The following is a 19,205-nucleotide window of genomic DNA, read 5'->3' as shown; positions in this document are numbered from 1 at the left end:
ACGCCCAGCCCTGATTAATTTATTATTTTAAGAATTAGTTATGCCAGACCAGGCACAGTGGCTCAGGCCTATCATCCCAGCACTTTAGGAGGCCGAGGCAGGCAGATCACCTGAGGTCAGGAGTTCAAAACCAGCCTGGCCAACAAGATGAAACCCTGTCTCTACTAAAAATGCAAAAATTAGCATGCCTGTAATCCCAGCTACTCGGGAGGCTGAGGCAGAATCACTTGAACCTGGAGGCGGAGGTTGCAGTGAGCCGAGATCATGCCACTGCACTCCGCCTGGGCCAACAGAGCGAGTATCTGTCTCAAAAAAAAAAAAAAAAAAAGCAATAGTTATACTAGAATAATGAAAGGTAAAATGTTGTAAGTGCATTTTCATGAAACTCAATTGCAAAAAATTCCAAACTAACTTGTCAATTATGAAGAGAATATTTAGAAATCACACTCTCCATCTCTAAGTGCTTGATATAAAGTTCCAACCTCTTTATAATGAAAAAAAAAAAAAAAGGCAGGAAATGCATTTCTGGATACTTTTTTCCTTTGTGACAGAGTCTTACTATGTTGTCCCGGCTACCTTTGAAATCCTGAGTTCAGGCAACCTTCCCACCTCAGCCTCCAAACTAGCTGGGGCTATAGGTATGTACAACCATGCCTGGCTTTTCTGTATTCTTTTTCTAAATAACCTAAAATACTGGTAAATCATATTCTGCTGCAAGTGACAGATCTTAGGCACACCTGATCACACCTGTAATTCCAGCACTTTGGGAGGCCGAGGCGAACAGATCAAGAGGTTAAGAGTTCAAGACCAGCCCGACCAACATGGTGAAACCCCGTCTCTACTAAAAATACAAACTAAAGGGCAACCTTTAGTCATACAATCTTTAGGTACACGACAAACAAAAAGCATCATAAAATCAACAGTTAAGGGCCAGGCACAGTGGCTCCTGCCTATAGTCCTAGTGCTTTGGAAGGCTGAAGTAGGAGGATTACTTGAGTTGTGAATCTTTCAGAATTTAAGCAGAGTTTTGAGGACCAGGTAAAGGACGTTGTGAGACTCCTAAAGTGTCATACAATGGTGTCCTTAAGGACCTGAAAAACTTAACAGTTCACCCTATGTACAAATAGCTTATAATTACAGAGCTATGGCTTCTTAGCAGTCAATCCCTAAAGAACAAATGCTTTTTGGGGCAGAGTGTGATACTTTACACCTCTTTATGTTCAAGATGCCTATTTCTTTTCTGATGTTAAATGAAGAATGAAAAACACTGAATTGTAACTGTTGATTTTTTTTTCTTTTTTTTTTTGAGGCAGGGTCTCACTCTGTTGCCCAGGGTAGAGTACACTGGTGTGATCACAGCTCACTTGAAGTCTTGAATTCCTGAGCTCAAGCATTCCTCCTGTCTTAGCCTCCCAGGCAGTTAGGACTTCAGGAAATACCACCATGCCAGGCTAATTTTTTTTTTAATTCTTTTTGTAGAGATGGGGTTTCGCTATGTTGACCAGGCTAGTCTCAAACTCCTGGCCTCAAGTGGTTTTGTTAATGTTGTTCTCAAAATTTATCTCAAGTAGTAACTTAGCCATTAAATAAAAATTAAAAGTAAATTTTTTTAATTAAATAGTTAAATTTTATACAATATTAAACATGGAGAATCACAGTATACTATAGACAATGATAGATTTCATAGATTTCAGATGCAGCATAGCACATGGTATAAAATAATTACGAAAATGTTAGAAAGTAGATAAAGGAGTTTATTATGGCCAGGTGCAGTGGTTCACGCTTGTAATCCCAGTACTTTGGGAGGCTGAGGCAGGAGGATCACTTGAAGCCAGGAGTTTGAGACAAGCCTGGGTAACATGGTGAGACCTAGTCTCTACAAAAAATACAAAAATTAGCCGAGCATGGTGGTGTGTGCCTGTAGCTCCACCTACTCGGGAGGTTGAGGTGGGAGAAACTCTTGAGCCCGGGAGGTGGAGGCTGCAGTGGGCAGTGTTCACAGCCTGGCTGACAGAGCAAGACTCTTGTCTCAAAAAAAAGAAAGCCAGGCGCGGTAGCTCACGCCTGTAATTCCAGCACTTTGGGAGGCTGAGGTGGACAAATCAAGAGGTCAGGAGTTCAAGACCAGCCTGACCAACATGGTGAAACCCCGTCTCTACTAAAAATACAAAAATTAGGGCCGGGCACGGTGGCTCATGCCTGTAATCCCAGTACTTTGGGAGGCCAAGGCAGGTGGATCACGAGGTCAGAAGTTCGAGACCAGCCTGGCCAACATGACGAAACTTCATCTCTACTAAAAATACAAAAATTAGTTGGGCATGGTGGTGGGCACCTGTAATCCCAGCTAGTTGGGAGGCTGAGGCAGGAGAATCGCTTGAACCCAGGAGGCAGAGGCTGCAATAAGCCAAGATCATGCCACCGCACTCCAGCTTGGGTGACAAAAAGAGCAAGACTCCATCTCAAAATAAATAAATAAATAAAAATAAACACACAAAAATTAGCCAGGCATGGTGGCACGCGCCTGTGATTCCAGCTACACTGGAGGCTGAGGCAGGAGAATCGCTTGAAGCCAGGCAGTGGAGGTAGCAGTGAGCTGAGATTGTGCCACTGCACGCCAAGCCTGGGTGACAGAGCAAGACTCTGTATCAGAAAAAATAAATAAATAAATAAAGAGTTTAGAGTTTATTATATTTATTATCTATCACAGTCCTTCCAAATTCCTGTGCTCAGAAACTGGATTTCTTGCCTTGTAGTATTATACTTTAAAATAAACTTAGGCTCTTTTTTCCCGTTAACATAATATAGTTTCAACTGTCTTTCCTCCTGGAAAAAGTCAAAGGTGTTTCCTGTTGCATATGCCTTGATACATATCTCTTTGGGGCATGTCCTTAATTTTAACTCTTCCTATCAAAGAAGAAACCACTCATTTGGCTAAGAAACTCATTGCTTCTGAAAAGGCAAGTCAGAAATCTTTCTTCATTTCAGTCGTTTCTGGCAAATGAGAACTAAAGCCAGCTCGAGGTTTAGCCCCTACTAGCTCCCCACCAGCATCAGATGCAGCTATGAAGGGAAGCTACTTGTAATCATTTCAACCAAATCCAAAATTCAGAGAATCAAATTCTCTGTTCCACATTCCAACAGGTCCATCATCATGCAGTTTATCTTCCAAATTAAAACGATGATACTCTAAGATCAACATCTCTGCAGACATAGAATCTAAATTGAGCTTTACATTATTAGCAGGAGCAATATTTTAAGTGACAATACTCCTAAATTAAGCTGTGTGGATATAAGTATTTACTAATATATTTCCCCACTGATTCCACAAATGTGTACAAATCTTAACAAAAATGTATACCGTACTAGATAAAAGTCTACTCTGTTTAACAGTAAAAGGAACTTTAAAAATAAATTATTTTATTTCTGAACTAAAAGTACAAATGCTATATAACTACTTCTGTATTCCAAATAAAACATGCTTTTAAAAAACTGCTCTGAAGAATGGAAAAAATTATAAAACAAAACGTTATCAACCACTTTTGTGAGGAAACCCATTACTGAAGATTTAAGTAATCATCCTGAATAAACAAACAATAAAGGATGCAAATCTCCCCTCACAAGTCAATTCTTTTGACACAGAATTAAGACTTTATCAAGTAGTTCATTACTGCAGCATATCAGTAATCAAACAATACATTTAGTAAATACATACAGTTCCAGAAAGGACATCATGAGGACAACAGTTGAGAAGGTGACTCTTGCATACTCTGTCATCACTGAATTTGATTCGTTGACGAGTAGTATCTCCTGTAATATAGAAGAGTTAATAACATTCAAGGTTAGACAACTGGAAAGTATTTTCTGAGAGCCCTACTATTACTAGCTTTTTGTGTGGCTATATACACACATTATAAATCAGCTCAAGAGGGATTAGTTTTTATATACATCCTATAGAAAAACTATTTTAGACAACATGCAGTTGCAGTAAGTGTACTGCATACATAATTCAAATAGTCAAAGTGAGAAAGCAATGCATTCTGTTAAATAGAGTACTTCAGAAAAGCATAGGATTTTAGAGCAGGAATGGACTTTAAAGATTATCAAGTCCAACTCCTTCATATTGCAGATGAGAAAACTGAGGCCCCGAGAGGTTAAGCAACTTGCAGACCCACTAAGAGAGTTTATACTGGTATACAATGTTCCCTTCTTGACACTAAGCATTGATATATTTTTATTTACAGTAATTGAAAAACATAAAAAATAATCTTGCAAACATTGCATACACACTGCGAATCCCCACTGAACCCCAGACGCCATTTCTTCCACTATTTTGTTCCAGCTGAAGTGTCTCCCTTTTGCTGCTGGGAGGAGTTAGAGAGGGTAGAATAACGCGTTTAAGAGCGTACAAACCTGGAAGAAGGACTTACACACCAGTCAAACAAAGGCACATTGCCTAATGAAACGTTAACTTTAATGCGTCCAAAGGTTCCATACCTCCAAGTTTTATGTAGTCTGAGCTTTTTTATACTGCCAAACTGGGTATATTTAAATTCATTCTGTCTTCATATAACACAATACACCTACCTCCTAAGCAACAGAAGCATCCAACCTGCTTATCAAATATGGCTATCTACTCAAAACGTTAAAGAATCTAAGAAAAAGAAAGGTAACTAGCTCCAATAACAAAATATAGATGTTAGTTAAAATTTTTTTGCTTAGAATCTCTTTGGAAAAACAAAAGAAAAAACTCATTAGGATGTTTCCTCTTTCTATATAGAATGATAAGCCCTAAGAAATGTAGGTGTTTTATTTTAGCCTTAAACTGATATATTATCGATGAATGAAAACCTACTGGTGAATTACTGAAGCAAGAACTATTGGTGCCAAAAGAGATATAAATACCTCTGTACTTCACATGATATGCCTGGAGCACTCCAAAAACTTTCGTGTAGGATGTGATTCAATCACTTAGTTTCTGTATTTTCACATGTAAATAACAAAAAAGATTAAAACTTTACCCCTTCATATGGTCATATACTAAAGAGCTTAACTTAAATTCAACTAAACACTATCATTTTTAGATGGGGTAAGATTTTGTTCAAATTGTTTTAATGTGGTTAAAGATATTTTTAAAACATTCTAATTTGCAACCAGGGTATATAAAATTTTAACAACAGTAATTTATAGTTAAAATGATAGCTTCAGAGCAGTTCAACAATAGGTTTTCTAGAAGCTCGTCTCTAGTAGGTTATTTTTGACACAATTTGGAATATTCAGTTTAGTGTTTACGCCTGCTACTATAATAAAAGTTATTTTGATGGTCCTTTTTCCTTTTAAACACAACTGCTTTTGTTCCACATTCATTAACACATCTGAAAAGTTAGCGATAACTCACGGCTTGGCGAATGCGGGGCCTTTCTGACACTCCCTTGCAGATTGAGGTAGGCAGGCATAGATACATTGAACCTTTACAAATAAAACAAGGGGCCAGATTGTTCATTTTGTATAGAATAAACTCTGCCAGCAATTTCAATACAGCATCTAGAAGTACATGTTGACTGTAAAGATTCTTTTATATAAAAACAAAAGTGAACAAAATCAGGGTGTTTCATTTTTTTAAATACTGACTTAACAAGTATAACCCCAGATAATTGTATGACTGACTACAGGTAAAAGTCCAAAGCTGGAGCTCTGGACAATGTCTTTGAGCCAAGTGGGGTTTTAAAAAATTATTTCTTTAAAAAGTATGTTTCATCAAGACTTTGGTGAGGACCTCAAGCTCATGTTAGAATGGTGCTATGATAAGCTCATATCATAATGTCAATGCTATTTAATTAGAGGCTTTTTGCTTCCTACCATTTAAGAAATTTCATTTTAAATCTGTACCCTAATTATATTAAGCAATTTTAAAATGATAAAATTTTAAAGTTGAAACAAAAACAAAACAAAACAAAAAATCCCTTATGTATCTAATAGTCTTCCTGTTAAAAGTATCTAAATGTTTTGGTAATGGCAACAGCAGAATCATTTCAGTGCTTTGTTAAACTAATGGCTCAGGCCTTAGAATAAAATCAGTATTCATGAAGTTTTACTAATCAAACATTTCATCAGGTAGAGTAACTGATTTGTGCTTAACAACTTATATTCAAATATTAAGTTAATTGTGCCCTGAAGACACAGCTATCAGTTAAAATATGAACGAATTCCTAACAGGAATATAGCAAACCAGGCAGTATCTCTGGTGAGCTTCTTTGTGTTTTTTAAAATTTTTATGGATACATAATAGTTGTACATATTTTCCCTGGTGAGCTTTTAAGATCAGAATCTGTTTCTATAAATGCCAAAAAACATTTTAAAATAACTCCTCACCGCAAATGAATGGGTGCTCCATAAATATTTGATAACTGTAGCAAACACAACAAATACAGCTATCAAATAGCAGCCATTATAGAAATCTTTAAAACAATGAAATAATAAAACGCTTAATAATTTGAGATACAGAAATACCCTGAGAGAGAATAGCAACTGACTGTTTATTGATATTTTTAAAGTTCTGCCTTGGGGACTTTAAGGTTGACATTTCAAAACAATCTGGCTGCATAACCATGCAGTACTTAACAAATTTATTTGGGCTTATTCCATGGAAGTACAATTCAGCTAAACCAACAATAATTTTTAAAAGAAAAATGCTGGTAATTTGGTTTCTGTCAAGATATCTGGCCCAAACCATGTTTTTCATAAGAAACTAGGTAAAACAGCACCTATTTTATAAAAAGAAGAAGAAAGAACTACAAATAGGAACCAAATCACCTTATAATACAAGAAATAATTTTCAATTTAATGTGTTTTATCTTTGGGTTTTGTGGGCATAAAGTCATATAAAAATAACCTATTATGGGGGGAAAAGTATCCTGTCACAATGACATTGGATCCAAATCACAGAATCAAACCTATTAGTGACAACATCTGCTGTGCTAGGCAATGGAATTACAAAGGGGCATATAAGACAAGCTCTCTCCCCTCAAGGAGCCAATGATTTTGCTAAAGAAATAGGACATATTAATTTTTTTAATTTTTAAAATTTTTTTGTAGAGACAGGGTCTCACTATGTTGCCAAGGCTGATCTCCAACTCCTGGCCTCAAATGACCCTCCCACCTCGGCCTCCCAACATGCTGGGATTATAGGCAGGAGCCACTGCACCCGGCCGAGGATATATTAATGGAGTAATAAGTTATAATACAAGATAACATGATCCAAGTATCAAATGTGTGTTTCAATTAGGTAGTACTTCAGGAATTCTTAGACTAAAATTACCACCAAGAATGGAGATATTGGAAAAAGCTTCATGCAATAAGTAGCCAAAATTTGAAGCAAAGATAGGACTTAGATCAAAGTAAAGTAGAAAAAAAAGCACTACAACCTGGAGTAATAGCTTTGACAAAGCTTTTAAGAGCAAGAAGGTTTGGGGGAACAGTATGTAAACCATATCTGGCTTTGGCAAATGTCTTCATGTAGAATTGCAGAGTTGGGATCAGAACAACACTTTTTGAGTAACATTTGATTTCTTACATTTTTCATTTTTTAATCCAAATTTTTAGTGTATAAAGTAAAAAAAAAAAATTAAAATAATGGAACAGAGATCAGGCGAAGTTACTTCTGTCAACAACAAAAAATATCCCACCTATAAAAACATGGAGATCTCTCTGTCCTATAACCTCTACAGTAGTTATTCAGGCCTTGTACTTAACTACACAACCAAGTTTTTAGAATTAGAAACTTGATTTAGAACTCTAGCAAGTGAGGTGTTTTCCATTTTAATAGAAACATCAACTTTTCTATTAATTCCTATTTCTACCAAATTATCTACCAAGCAACAACTCTCTTTCCTCCCTCTTTTGTTCAACACCTTCATGAGTTTCATGAATTATAATCTTTGAGAACACCTGAGTCACAAGTATACAATAAAAATGAGGATGCGTATTATTCATCTCCAGGTCTGTCACCAATGTATCAGAGCCTAAGGCAGTCAGTTCCCCTCAGGGAACATAGACAGGTCACTTTAAAAAGAGGCCTCCTCTCTAAATTTTACTCAAATACTGCTATTCTCAAAATCCCCTTCCATATATCAGGAGGGAAAAAATAAGCCCACTGTAATTCCCAACACTGCCATTCTATGGTCCTGCCTTTTCTGAAACTTATATTAACACTTAAATTTTATTAGTAACATTACAACCTTAGCCTAGGTAGTATCTGACATGATTTTATACGTTGCATGCTATCTTCCCAATATCCGCCCCCTCCCCCCAGTACTACCCACCCTCTCCCTCCCATACAAACAAGAAACCAAATCAACTTTCATAGATTTAGGTGCTATTTTAAAAACATCAAAATTTTACTTTACCCATTCTCTCCGATGCTCCCTGTATTTTTTTAAGCTGTGAGTGGATGACCATGCTATGTGATCAACAACTGTGAAGGCTAAGCAAAAGTGAACTGAGTTTAGTATTGTAATTTCAAAAGAACCTTTAAGTTTGTAATATTTGACATATTTAATGCTATGCAGAATCCTATTTCACTGTACATTATCAGGCATTCATGGCAAGCAATTTACAAAAACAATCAGTATTTTGTACAGAATTAGCTTAGAGCTTAGCTTAGGGAAAACAAGGAGGGAGGAGAAAATGCAACAGCATAGAAAGCAATGGAGACACTCCCATGTCTACAAATGGGGGCAGGGGAAGGGAAGCCCTCCCACATTCTCTAGGGTGGCAACTGAAGCCCTCCCCACAGGTATACCAGTTAAGGGTCACGTGTCACAGTGGGCTTGGGACAGGACAGTTTCCTTCCCTCTGAAATAAGATCCATAACCCCTCAGTGAAAGGAAAGCTAGAGCTAGAGAGGTGTACAACCAAAAGCTTAAAGCTTGTTTTCCTGACCCCTTGAATCCCTAAATGCAGAGAAACGTTCCTCCCTCTTTTTCCCTCCAATTTCTTCCCTCCATTTCTTCCAACATAAGCTGCTGAGTTCACGTAATAATGTGGGAACTGTATAAAGATCCATGGCCAATTTCTAGTCTAGTCCAGGGCAGGAAGAGATCTAAAGCAGTGCACAAGTAAAACCTTGTGTCACTGGGCACAGTGGCTCATGCCTGTAATCCCAGCACTTTGGGTGGGCAAGGCAGGCAGATCACCTGCGGTCAGGAGTTCAAGGCCAGCCTGGCTAACATGGTGAAACCCCGTCACTACTAAAAATATAAAAATTAGCTGGGTGTAGTGGCACAGGTCTGTAATATCAGCTACAGAGGCTGGGGTGGGAGAATCGCTTGAACCTGGGAGTTGGAGGTTGCAGTGAGCTGAGATAGCACCACTGCACTCCAGCCTGGCTCACAGAGCAAGACTCTGTCTCAAACCAAACAAACAAAAAACCCTTGTGTCTTCATGTGGAATCAAAGTAAAAGCGATGACTACTGCTGCACAGTAACTCTTATACTAAGGAGCCAATCTGATCATTTTTACATCTTCCTCAAACTTTCTCACCCACTCTACCAACTTCTCCCACCTACCTTTGTTGTTCCTTTAGAATTCAGCTTAAAATCCACCTATACAAATCCTTTTGTAATTAACCTTTTAAAAAAACATTACTCCCTTGCTACATGTTCCCCTGTTAATATATACACTCAGTCTAACCCACTGTATATTTAAACCATCCAAAGTATAGGGCTCATTTTACAAAAGGACTCATCACCATGTCTTAACATAATAATACAGATGCTTTGAAAACATTTAATATGTCTTGATCTATGTAAAACTTTCCAGGCATATATTTATTACATAAGGAAAGGGAAGAAAGAGTACTATGCCAAAGATGGCAACGGGAAAAAACAATTATGACAGTCTGCCTTCCAAATGTGACATCAAGTCATTCCTAATAAAACAAAGCAGCTTTCCTTTCCTCCAGAAAATGTAAACACAAGGGTGCTATACAGCTCAGAAAAGCTATCCTTCTTAATCTTCTGGTTCATATGGTCCCATAAGTTTATAATCAGAAATAGGTACCAGTATCACTCCCCACCATAATCCCCATGACAAGCCAAACATTTTAAAACTGTAATGCCCATTGTAGAAGAAATCTCCAGAACAAGTTCATTCTTGCTGGATATGATCAAAGATTAATAATGTTTTTAAAATGTTAAAAATCTGGCCCACTTGTCTGTGAAAATCCATATCACAAGATCATAAGAATGAGACTGGGAAACAGCCTTGTTAGTAGAAGAAAAACCTTGTAGGATCTTTTGAAGCTAACCAGAATGGTGATGATGAAAATGTGAGAACAGGAATACTAAAGAATCTCCATTCCAAGGCTCTATTCCATGCCCTGCACCTATCTTCTCTCATTATATTAATACAAGCAAAGGGTTTTGGCAGCTGGCAGGGATCAATGCCATCATGTTTTGGGGGGTACCTGCTTTAGGAAATCTATCAGCCTATTCCTCTTCTTAAATTTACAAGAGACATCAGAAAAGCCTGAATAGTTACTTTAACATTAAGTCCTAAAATAGGTTATATAGAATTTATTTTAAGATACATGGCATAAAAAGTTGCAGCCTGCTAAATTTTATATTTTGATACTTACTTGCAGAGCTGCAATTCTGACATAGTAACAATTGCACTCTGGATAGCTGGTGCCTTCTATCATCCAGAACTTTCTATATACAAAATTAGAAGTAACGAAAGCTATCTTTGGCTATCAAGCAATAGCTGAAAATAAAGAAAAAGTAACTGGCTGATTTATCTATTAAAAAAGACAAGTTCTCATCAGCTGGTGACAGCTACAGAAGCCAACTAGAGCCTCCCCAAATCCAAAGGGAAAGAAATAAAAAAGAAAAAAAAAGATGAGAATATCAAGGGACAGAGGTGATAGACAACCCAATGATAAAGGAAGAAGTTAAAATGAAAAACAGATCACCATGAAGGAGACGTGAGCCTTAAAACTAAACAACACAGCAGAAATACTGCCTCACAGTGAATATGCAACAAATTTACAAAAAGGGTTGCCTCTGGGGAAAGGACTGAGACCGTGAAGGGGACCACAAAAGATTTTATTTGTAATGCTTTATGCACTTTTTACTTTTTTTTTTTTTTTTTTTTGAGACGGTGTCTCACTTTGTCGCCCAGGCTGGAGTGCATTGGCACCATGTGGGCTCACTGCAACCTCCGTCTCCTGGGTTCAAACAATTCTCCAACCTCAGCCTCCCGGGTGGCTGGGATTACAGGCACCCACCACCACATCTGGCTAATTTTTATATTTTTAGTAGAGACAGGTTTCACCATGTTGGCCAGGCCGGTCTTGAACTCCTGATCTCAGGTGATCCACCCACCTTGGCCTCCCAAAGTGCTGGGATTACAGGCGTGAGCCACAGTGCCCAGCCTCTTTATCCATTTTTTAAAATTTGACAGAAATATATGAAATAACATTTGTTCAATCATATAGATGCTTGTTTGACCTCTGTACTTTTTAAAACACTTTTTTAAATGCAGACACCTATAATCAGTATCACAGAACTTATTACTTAAAAATAAACATTCAAGTGTAATTCTTCATTCCCATTAGATTTTTGGTCAAAAGATGACAGAAGCAAATTATGTCTATAATCTCTAAGAAAAGGAAATAAAGATATAACTAAAGCAACTCTGCAACCTGGGTATCAATCTATTGCTATAAATAATTACTATACCCTAAAGCACATCAACCAATAAATATACAGAACACCATGTGCAGGGAAGCACTCCCTCTAACACAATGGAGTAAATTAAATTGTAACAGGAAGTTTTCAAAATATTTATACATGGTGTCCAGACTCACGTGAATCGACTGCTTAGTCCTAGCAACATGCCCTGCCGCTCTGCTCCCGTCCATAATGCAGACTCACAGCCACTTTCCCTAGCACTTCTATCAGGCCTCTCTTTGATAAGCAGCTTTTCCCACAGCCAGGTACCTCTTCACATTCCCACTGTGGAACCAGTTGGTGAAATCCTGCAGAACCACTGACCCCCGTGGACCAAAGCACTAAAAGAGAGGTGAGAAATTGAGCTAAATGAGGTAATTTCATCCTAGAGGTCTAGATGGACCTCTCTAGGGATCTCCTAGATCTCTCTGTCTCACAGGCTTGTATTTCTGTCCAGTCATTTCTGCTTACAGGCTTGGGTATATATATAGTTCAAACAGCTTTCCTTTCACATGAATACCCCCTGGAACAGTAATTTCCAAAGTATGAGATTTGCACAAAAGATGACTTTAGGTGTTACATGATTTTGCCAACACAACATTTTAAATACCACTCAGTAAGAAAATTATTAATCACGATTAAGTCAAGAAAAAAAGTTCCCATTTTGCAACAGTACTTGTTTAATAAATTTAACAACTTCTAATTTTTAGCACAGGAACCCTAAGTGACAAGAGTCTAGTTATATAGTACACCATTTTGTTTTCATTGTATTTATTTTTATGGTGGTATAAACTTTCATTTTAAAATTAACTTAAAATTTTTAGAAAGTGAGTTGACATAAAGGAAAATATTAAATAAACAGAAAACAGTAAAAAATAATAAAGGCAAGGCCAGGCATGGTGGTTCACGCCTGTAATACCAGCACTTTGGGAGGCCAAGGCAGGTAGATCACTTGAGGTCAGGAGTTTGACACCAGCCTGGCCAACACGGCAAAACCTCATCTCTACTAAAAAAATACAAAAATTAGCAGGGCATGACAGTGCATGCCTGTAATCTCAGCTACTCGGGAAGCTAAGGTAATCGCCTGAACTCGAGAGGCGGAGGTTGCAGTGAGCCAAGATCAGGCCACTGCACTTCACGCCTGGGTGACAGAGACTCTGTCTCCAAAAAAATAAAAATAAAAATAAATAATAATAAAGGCAATAAGTGTGACAAACATTTGGGAAACACTGATCAAGAAGAGGGTTTCTCAAACTTTTAATGTGTATCAGAATCACCTGGAAGGTTTCTAAAAACATGGATTACTGGGGCCCATACCCAGAATTTCTGACTCAGTAGGTGGGTCTAAGAATTTACATTTCTAACAATACGACGTGATGCTGAGGTGATGCTGAATTGCTGCTCCAAGGACCACACTTGGTTTAGAATAACTAAACCAGAATGGTGATCAACAAGCTTTTGTTAGAGTCAAATGGTAAATGTTTTACCATTTGTTAGGGCCATATGACTCTGTAGCAACCATTCAGCTCTGCTGTCGTAAGCCAAAGCAGCCATAGACAATATGTATATGAATCGGCATGGATGTGTTCCAATAAAACTTTATTTACCAAAAGCAGGAGGCCATAGTGCCAGGCCCTGATCTAAAACATACCTTCAAGTAACTTTAACTATTAGTTAAACTATTAAAGTTACTTTAAAAGAAAAGTCTACCATTTAAACTAATACTAGGGCACAGTACAGAACAGAACAGCCAGGTATATTATAGATACTATCCAATAATTACCAGTTAACTCTAAAAGAGAAAACTGGGGTCTGCAGAAATCTAAGGTATTAAGATTAAAAACAAAAACCATTTACCATATTCAGGAGACAAGATTCAGCAAGGGCAGCTGGTTAAATTCCTTACATGTTGAGTCAGATTAGTCAAATATCAGTTGTACATGGTTCACAACTACACTGGAACATATGGGTCAATACTGAGTGCTTTTTGGAAAGAAGTTTTAAAGATTCTTTTCTATGCTAATAGCAAAATATGACATTTATTCAGTTGAATGGACTTCATGTTACTTTCTGACGGCTTTGACTTCTCAAAGTCCTAAGTTATTCAGTTCAAACAAAAACATGGAGCTGCAGATGATTTCAGAGTTTTCACAAATTAATTTCTCTATATCCTCAATAATCTTGCAAAACTGAATAACCGACCTATTTTGGCCCTACCTTCCAATATCTATTCTAGCAGCTGCTAGTGCGTGAGAACCTAAACAAAAAGGAAACAGAATAGCTTTTCTGCAAGTTTTGAATTCACAAGATTCCAGTCAGAAACTTACCCTCATTCACTCCCTCATTCTTTTTCCAGTAAGATGTTCCAACTTCCTTCATCTTCTTATAGTTTCTTAGTAGATTAAGTTATGCCAAACTGCTTGTTTCCTCAAGAACTCTACATACTAACAGCAGTAGGCTTTAAGAATTCAGTCCTTTTCAAGCACCTTTCTGGAATTCCATCTTTGGGGAGTATCTGCCTCATTTAACTAGTCTTGCCCACTTATTGACCTTTAGTTTTAAACCATCTGCCTGTCTTCTCAACCCTCCTGCTTGCTGAACTCACAGCAACTTTAAGCTTCAATGCTTTGTATGAACCACCTGTTACTGAAGAGTACCTGATTCACTAAACCTGACCTTGATCCATGACACCTCATGGCCATTGAATTCCTACTACCCATCTTGAACACGTTGAACACTGCCATCTATCCTTATATGACAACATCCAACCTAAACGAAAATAATTGACTTGCTCCTTATAGAACTGATGCAGAAATAGACAAAATGATTTTTCTTTGTTTTGCTTATATTTACCTGAAGTAAAAGAATGTCTCAGAAGCATATGCTTACTTGAGGAGAACTAAACAACTGTAGAGAATCCAGGAACGATGCAATGTTATATGAAGTGATACTTTTATTGTTTTCTGGGCTGCTGTGTAGATAGAAATATTATTCAGAGTTCAAAATGCAAAATTAGGAAAACTTTTCTTTTTTCATTGATTCACTATGCAGGTGCTTTCAGTGTTTTGGATATGCCTGAAACTCTGATAAAGTTAAATAGTTCACTGAAACTCAGAGAAACTACTGTTTCATCCTAGAAAACTCCTTATATTAAAGAATTTACAAGCTCTAGACTAAGAAATATCCTGTTATTATTTAAAAAATGTCTGCATATACATTAAAGGCTCCGCCTCCTTCACTTAAAATGAACAATCCAAGCGGAATAAAAGAATGGCTCACAACTGACCAAGAAATGAATATGGTTCATTATGTTAATGAGAAAAAATTAAGAGAAAATGTTTTCAATGTTGATGAAAAGTCAAGGAACACAGATCACAGTAAAGATGATTTTATAAATAAAATCCATTAAAGAACGCACTACTTCAAACTTTGATTCAGTAATTTTGCAGAAAGGCAGAAATGTCATACTATCTTACAGATTACACGGTTATGTACTACTAACCTTACATTAGCAACAGGTAAAAATGGCTTTCTTAACAGTATTTTCCTGGGTATGAGGATGAGTATCCTTTCAGTTTTATATCCCACAAACTATAACTACTGTACAACTGATCAGCAAAAATATTATGATTAATATGTTAACTGAGGAAGTATATCCTACAATTTAGAAAGATTAACATTTAAAATAGTTAAAATTATTGAAAGTTTTAACTTGCCCAAAACAGTCCCTAACCATAAGGGACAATTAATGATGCTATAAAATTCTATCTAACATTCCTAGTCTACTTGTTGTTTTGGAGGGCACGCTGCCATTCCTGCCTATTTTAATCTTTCGAAGGTGGTCTCTGCTCCCATTTAAAGGTATAAGCAATTAAGAGATACAGAACCCTCAGAACTACCTTCTATAACTTACCTAATTTCTAAGCTTAAAATGTAATCTAGGCTGGGCATGGTGGATCACCCGAGGTCAGGAGTTCGAGACCATCCTGGCCAACATGGAGAAACCCCGTCTCTACTAAAAATACAAAAATTAGCCAGGCGTAGTGGCAGCCACCTGTAATCCCAGCTACTCGGGAGGCTGAGGCAGGAGAATCACTCGAACCCAGGAGGTGGAGGTTGTAGCAGTGAGCCGAGATCGTGCCACTGCACTCCAGCCTGGGCAACAGAGACCCTGTCTCTCAAAAAAAAAAAAAAAAAAAAAGTAATCTAAATCCACGCCCTCAATTTTATTTAATTCTTATTGCTTGCACCTTCCCAGACTTTCCTGGGATCAAGACTAGAGACTTATGACCAAACTGTGTTTGTTGGCAAAGGGGCTTTAGCTAAGGAACATCCTTGCAATTAATGCAACTGAGCAAAAATCACAGTCTGTGTGAGGGTACTGGGTTCTTCCAACTGTCACACAGACAATTCTCAAACTGTTTCTTGGATTTTCCTGTGCACCTCCTCCCTGCTTTCAAATAGAATGAATATGTTCAGGGAAAATAAATTATCCCTCTCCCCTCTGCTAATACTAACAACTAAAACAGAAAGATATTTATAAAACGTAATGAATCATAAACGAGATAAAATAAGATACTAGTAATTACTATCTACTTATAGCTCCTCCTTTCTAAAAAAACTTAAAATATATTTATTTTTCAACATTTCTGAGTATAACATAGGAAATTATTTGGTTTCCCATATAACAAATTACAGATTTAACTTGAGGCAAAAAAGGTTAAGTGACTTACCCAAGGTTACAATTAGAGGTACAGCTGGGGCTAGAAACCAGGTCTCCTGAGTCTCAGCCCAGTGCTCTTTTCCTTAGCCCATGATGCCTTATCAGAAAAATCCAAATACAGTCAGACCCCCAGTTATATGGGTATGAGTTACACTGATTCACATATACAAACTTTATATAGTGTGACCAATGTTTCAACTCACGCGGTACCCTGCTTCCATTTATGCAGTATGCCAGGCATCGGCACGATTTTCAGTGGCACACAGGCGGTTGCCACCACCAGGGCCCTAGGCAAAATTGCAAAGAAGGCAGAGTTTGTCTTTGGCCCTCCCACCTCCCTTATGCATTTCTCTCCCACCTCCTGGCAGTCCCCCTGCCCAGCCTCCCGGCACCATCATGCTGCCCTCAGATTGTCTAAAGCCCCCAACTTCCACCACTCACCCAGGAATGTCCTTTCTTGAAGTGCCCAGTGATCCAAAATTACCTCTCCATTTCCCTGCTAACAAAATTCCTACTCCTAAGGATTCCAGTGAAGTTTAGGTAATCTAAATGATTAACTACTTTATGTAATTCAAGTTAAGGTATATTTAACTAACAGACTTAAATCTCCAATGAATTTTAAAAGGAACTAATTAAAAACTGTCAGGAAGGGGAGGGGGAAGAAACCTTGAGGGGGTGAGGAGGTAATGTTTTCCCAAAGCCCCAGGACTCTGTGCCACTTCAGATTCCTTCACGGACAGGACACTAAGAGTGGAGGGGGTCACTGCCACCTTGAACCCCACTTCCAAAAAAGAGAGTAGCTGCTTTACAGTCTCTGGAATTTAAAAAAAAAAAAAAAGGACAGAGTTGCCTTAAATACCCTCCTACCTACCTTTTCCATCTCTCTCCCACCTCCTGGATACCCATTTCCACCTCTTAGTGCCAAAGACACCCAACAGCGTTCCCATAGGCTGTTTGTGTGTCCAATACAAGGGTTCCCATTAAATGGTTTCAAATTACATGGTGTTATTCAGGGGACGTTTCCATGTTCCCCTATCCCTGGGTAACTTGAAGTTGACTGTATGCTAAAAAAGAACAATCCTAATTATTAAAAGTCCTGAATCATAAATGATATATATAAACTCATTAAATAGTAAGAAAAAAAGAATGTTCTGATTATTTTGCATATATAGAATTAATTTTGATATCTAAAAAAAACTTCACTCAATTATTTTTCCTTGAAAGTAGTATATTTTTTACTTCTAACCCAATACAGCAGTGAAAATCCAGTCATTTCAGCTAAACAATACTGTGGACTCGTAAATATGAGTTCGATCATAAATCCTCTAAGTCTGAAGGTTAAAAAAAAAAATCCAGTAACAGACACATAAAAAAATACACAAAGTGGATTTTAAGAAATCCATGTTTCTGCTGACTACACACACAGAAATATATATATTTAAATTTAGCTTTGCAATACTAAACGGGCTGCCTAATTCAGAAACTTATCAGGAGATGGTTTACCTTGATCCAACTACCCTCCCAGTAAAACTAAGAAATCCAATCCATGAAGAAGATCCCAAAAATGGTATCCATCAAGGATTAAAAAAGGATCATGTAAAGCACGTCTTAAATAACTTAATTTTATTACACAGATTAGTTATTCTGTTAGCTAGGATCCAATGAAACCCGTTCCCAATACCCTCTCTTATGTTGGAAAAGGAGGAATGTTAAGACATGCTGCAGTGATAAAGTAACCATTCTTATCTAAACGTGAGAAATGATAACAGTTAAAAGTTTCTCCAGTGGCATTTTAAGTTAATGTTAACTTTCCATACAAAACTCATTTCCTTCCCAATCTTTCCTCTCTACACAACCACAAGTAGGTTTGCCATCTACACCTATTTGTCTATATATTCTACAAATAAAAGTTCCCAATATGGGTTTTTATTAAAACTGAAAATGTGAACACTGAAAAGCCACTCTATGCACTGCTGAAAGATTTGAATGCAATAAAGTTTTTAAAATTTACTTGTATTTTGCTGTAAAGCACTCATGTAAATTAAGAGTAACTTAAAAACTAAATTTAAGATGTGCCTTTTCTCTTAAATCAATACACTTAAATAACTTCTCAAGAAAAAAAGCATTTCCTTAGTGGCTAAGAAACTATCTGCCTAAAGAAGCAACACAAAAACTACCAAGGATTTTGCTGTGTTAAGAAAGTAATGAACTAGACCTTTCCTACATATTTGAATGTATTTAAGTTGAATTTGAGAGTACATTACTAATTATCATCACCAAAAAAGCAACAGCATTTCATCATTTTATTTAGAAATTCTCTTTATGACAAAGGATAATCCAGCAATTAAGGGCTCTCTATACAGATTCTAAACTAAGCGCCTGAAAGGATCTTTGTTCTCCTCTATTCTACTTCACTGGGTACCAAATTTTCAAAATCGTTCTGTTAGGGACATGCAACATTTGTCAATATTTACTGAACAAAGCCTCTATTAAATTGTCTAACAAAATGGAGGTCTCTCGGAAAAACAGGCCATAACATGTTCCTTCTCACAAAATGGGGCCAAACACACCCACTTAAGAAACCATGGTTTGGGTCAGATTCTCCATAAAAATGGTTGTTTCTGTGGGGCTCGAGGGTGCACCTCTGAGACTGGGTTAGTAATAAAGGCTTCCTCCTGACCCAGGAAGAGGAGGGGGAAGCTTCTCTCTAGGTACTCTGGAGGACGGCGGCGAGGGATGATCCCAAAGCTCTGGGT

At 37.4% G+C, this 19,205-nt stretch overlaps 1 protein-coding gene across 12 annotated transcripts in view; it reads right to left on the bottom strand.

Moving 5' to 3' along the window:
* LUC7L2 (LUC7 like 2, pre-mRNA splicing factor) overlaps window positions 1-19,205 on the bottom strand; it is a 64,507-nt gene that overhangs the window by 44,076 nt on the left and 1,226 nt on the right. For 2 of the 12 annotated variants that reach the window (XM_019031188.4, XM_063708798.1), the window contains 2 exons: window positions 5,396-5,466; window positions 3,713-3,807 (listed from right to left, as the gene is read on the bottom strand). In XM_019031188.4, coding sequence (XP_018886733.1) covers window positions 3,713-3,807; window positions 5,396-5,453 — 153 coding nt within the window. In that variant the 5' untranslated portion in view covers window positions 5,454-5,466. The other 10 variants (XM_019031184.4, XM_055393216.2, XM_063708801.1 and 7 more) reach the window with 9 other exon arrangements.

The sequence above is a fragment of the Gorilla gorilla genome, chromosome 6 (assembly GCF_029281585.2).
Source record: "Gorilla gorilla gorilla isolate KB3781 chromosome 6, NHGRI_mGorGor1-v2.1_pri, whole genome shotgun sequence".
NCBI lineage: Eukaryota > Metazoa > Chordata > Mammalia > Primates > Hominidae > Gorilla > Gorilla gorilla.
The sequence above is the reverse complement of the archived record's forward strand: the minus strand, read 5'-3'. Positions and strand labels throughout refer to the sequence as shown.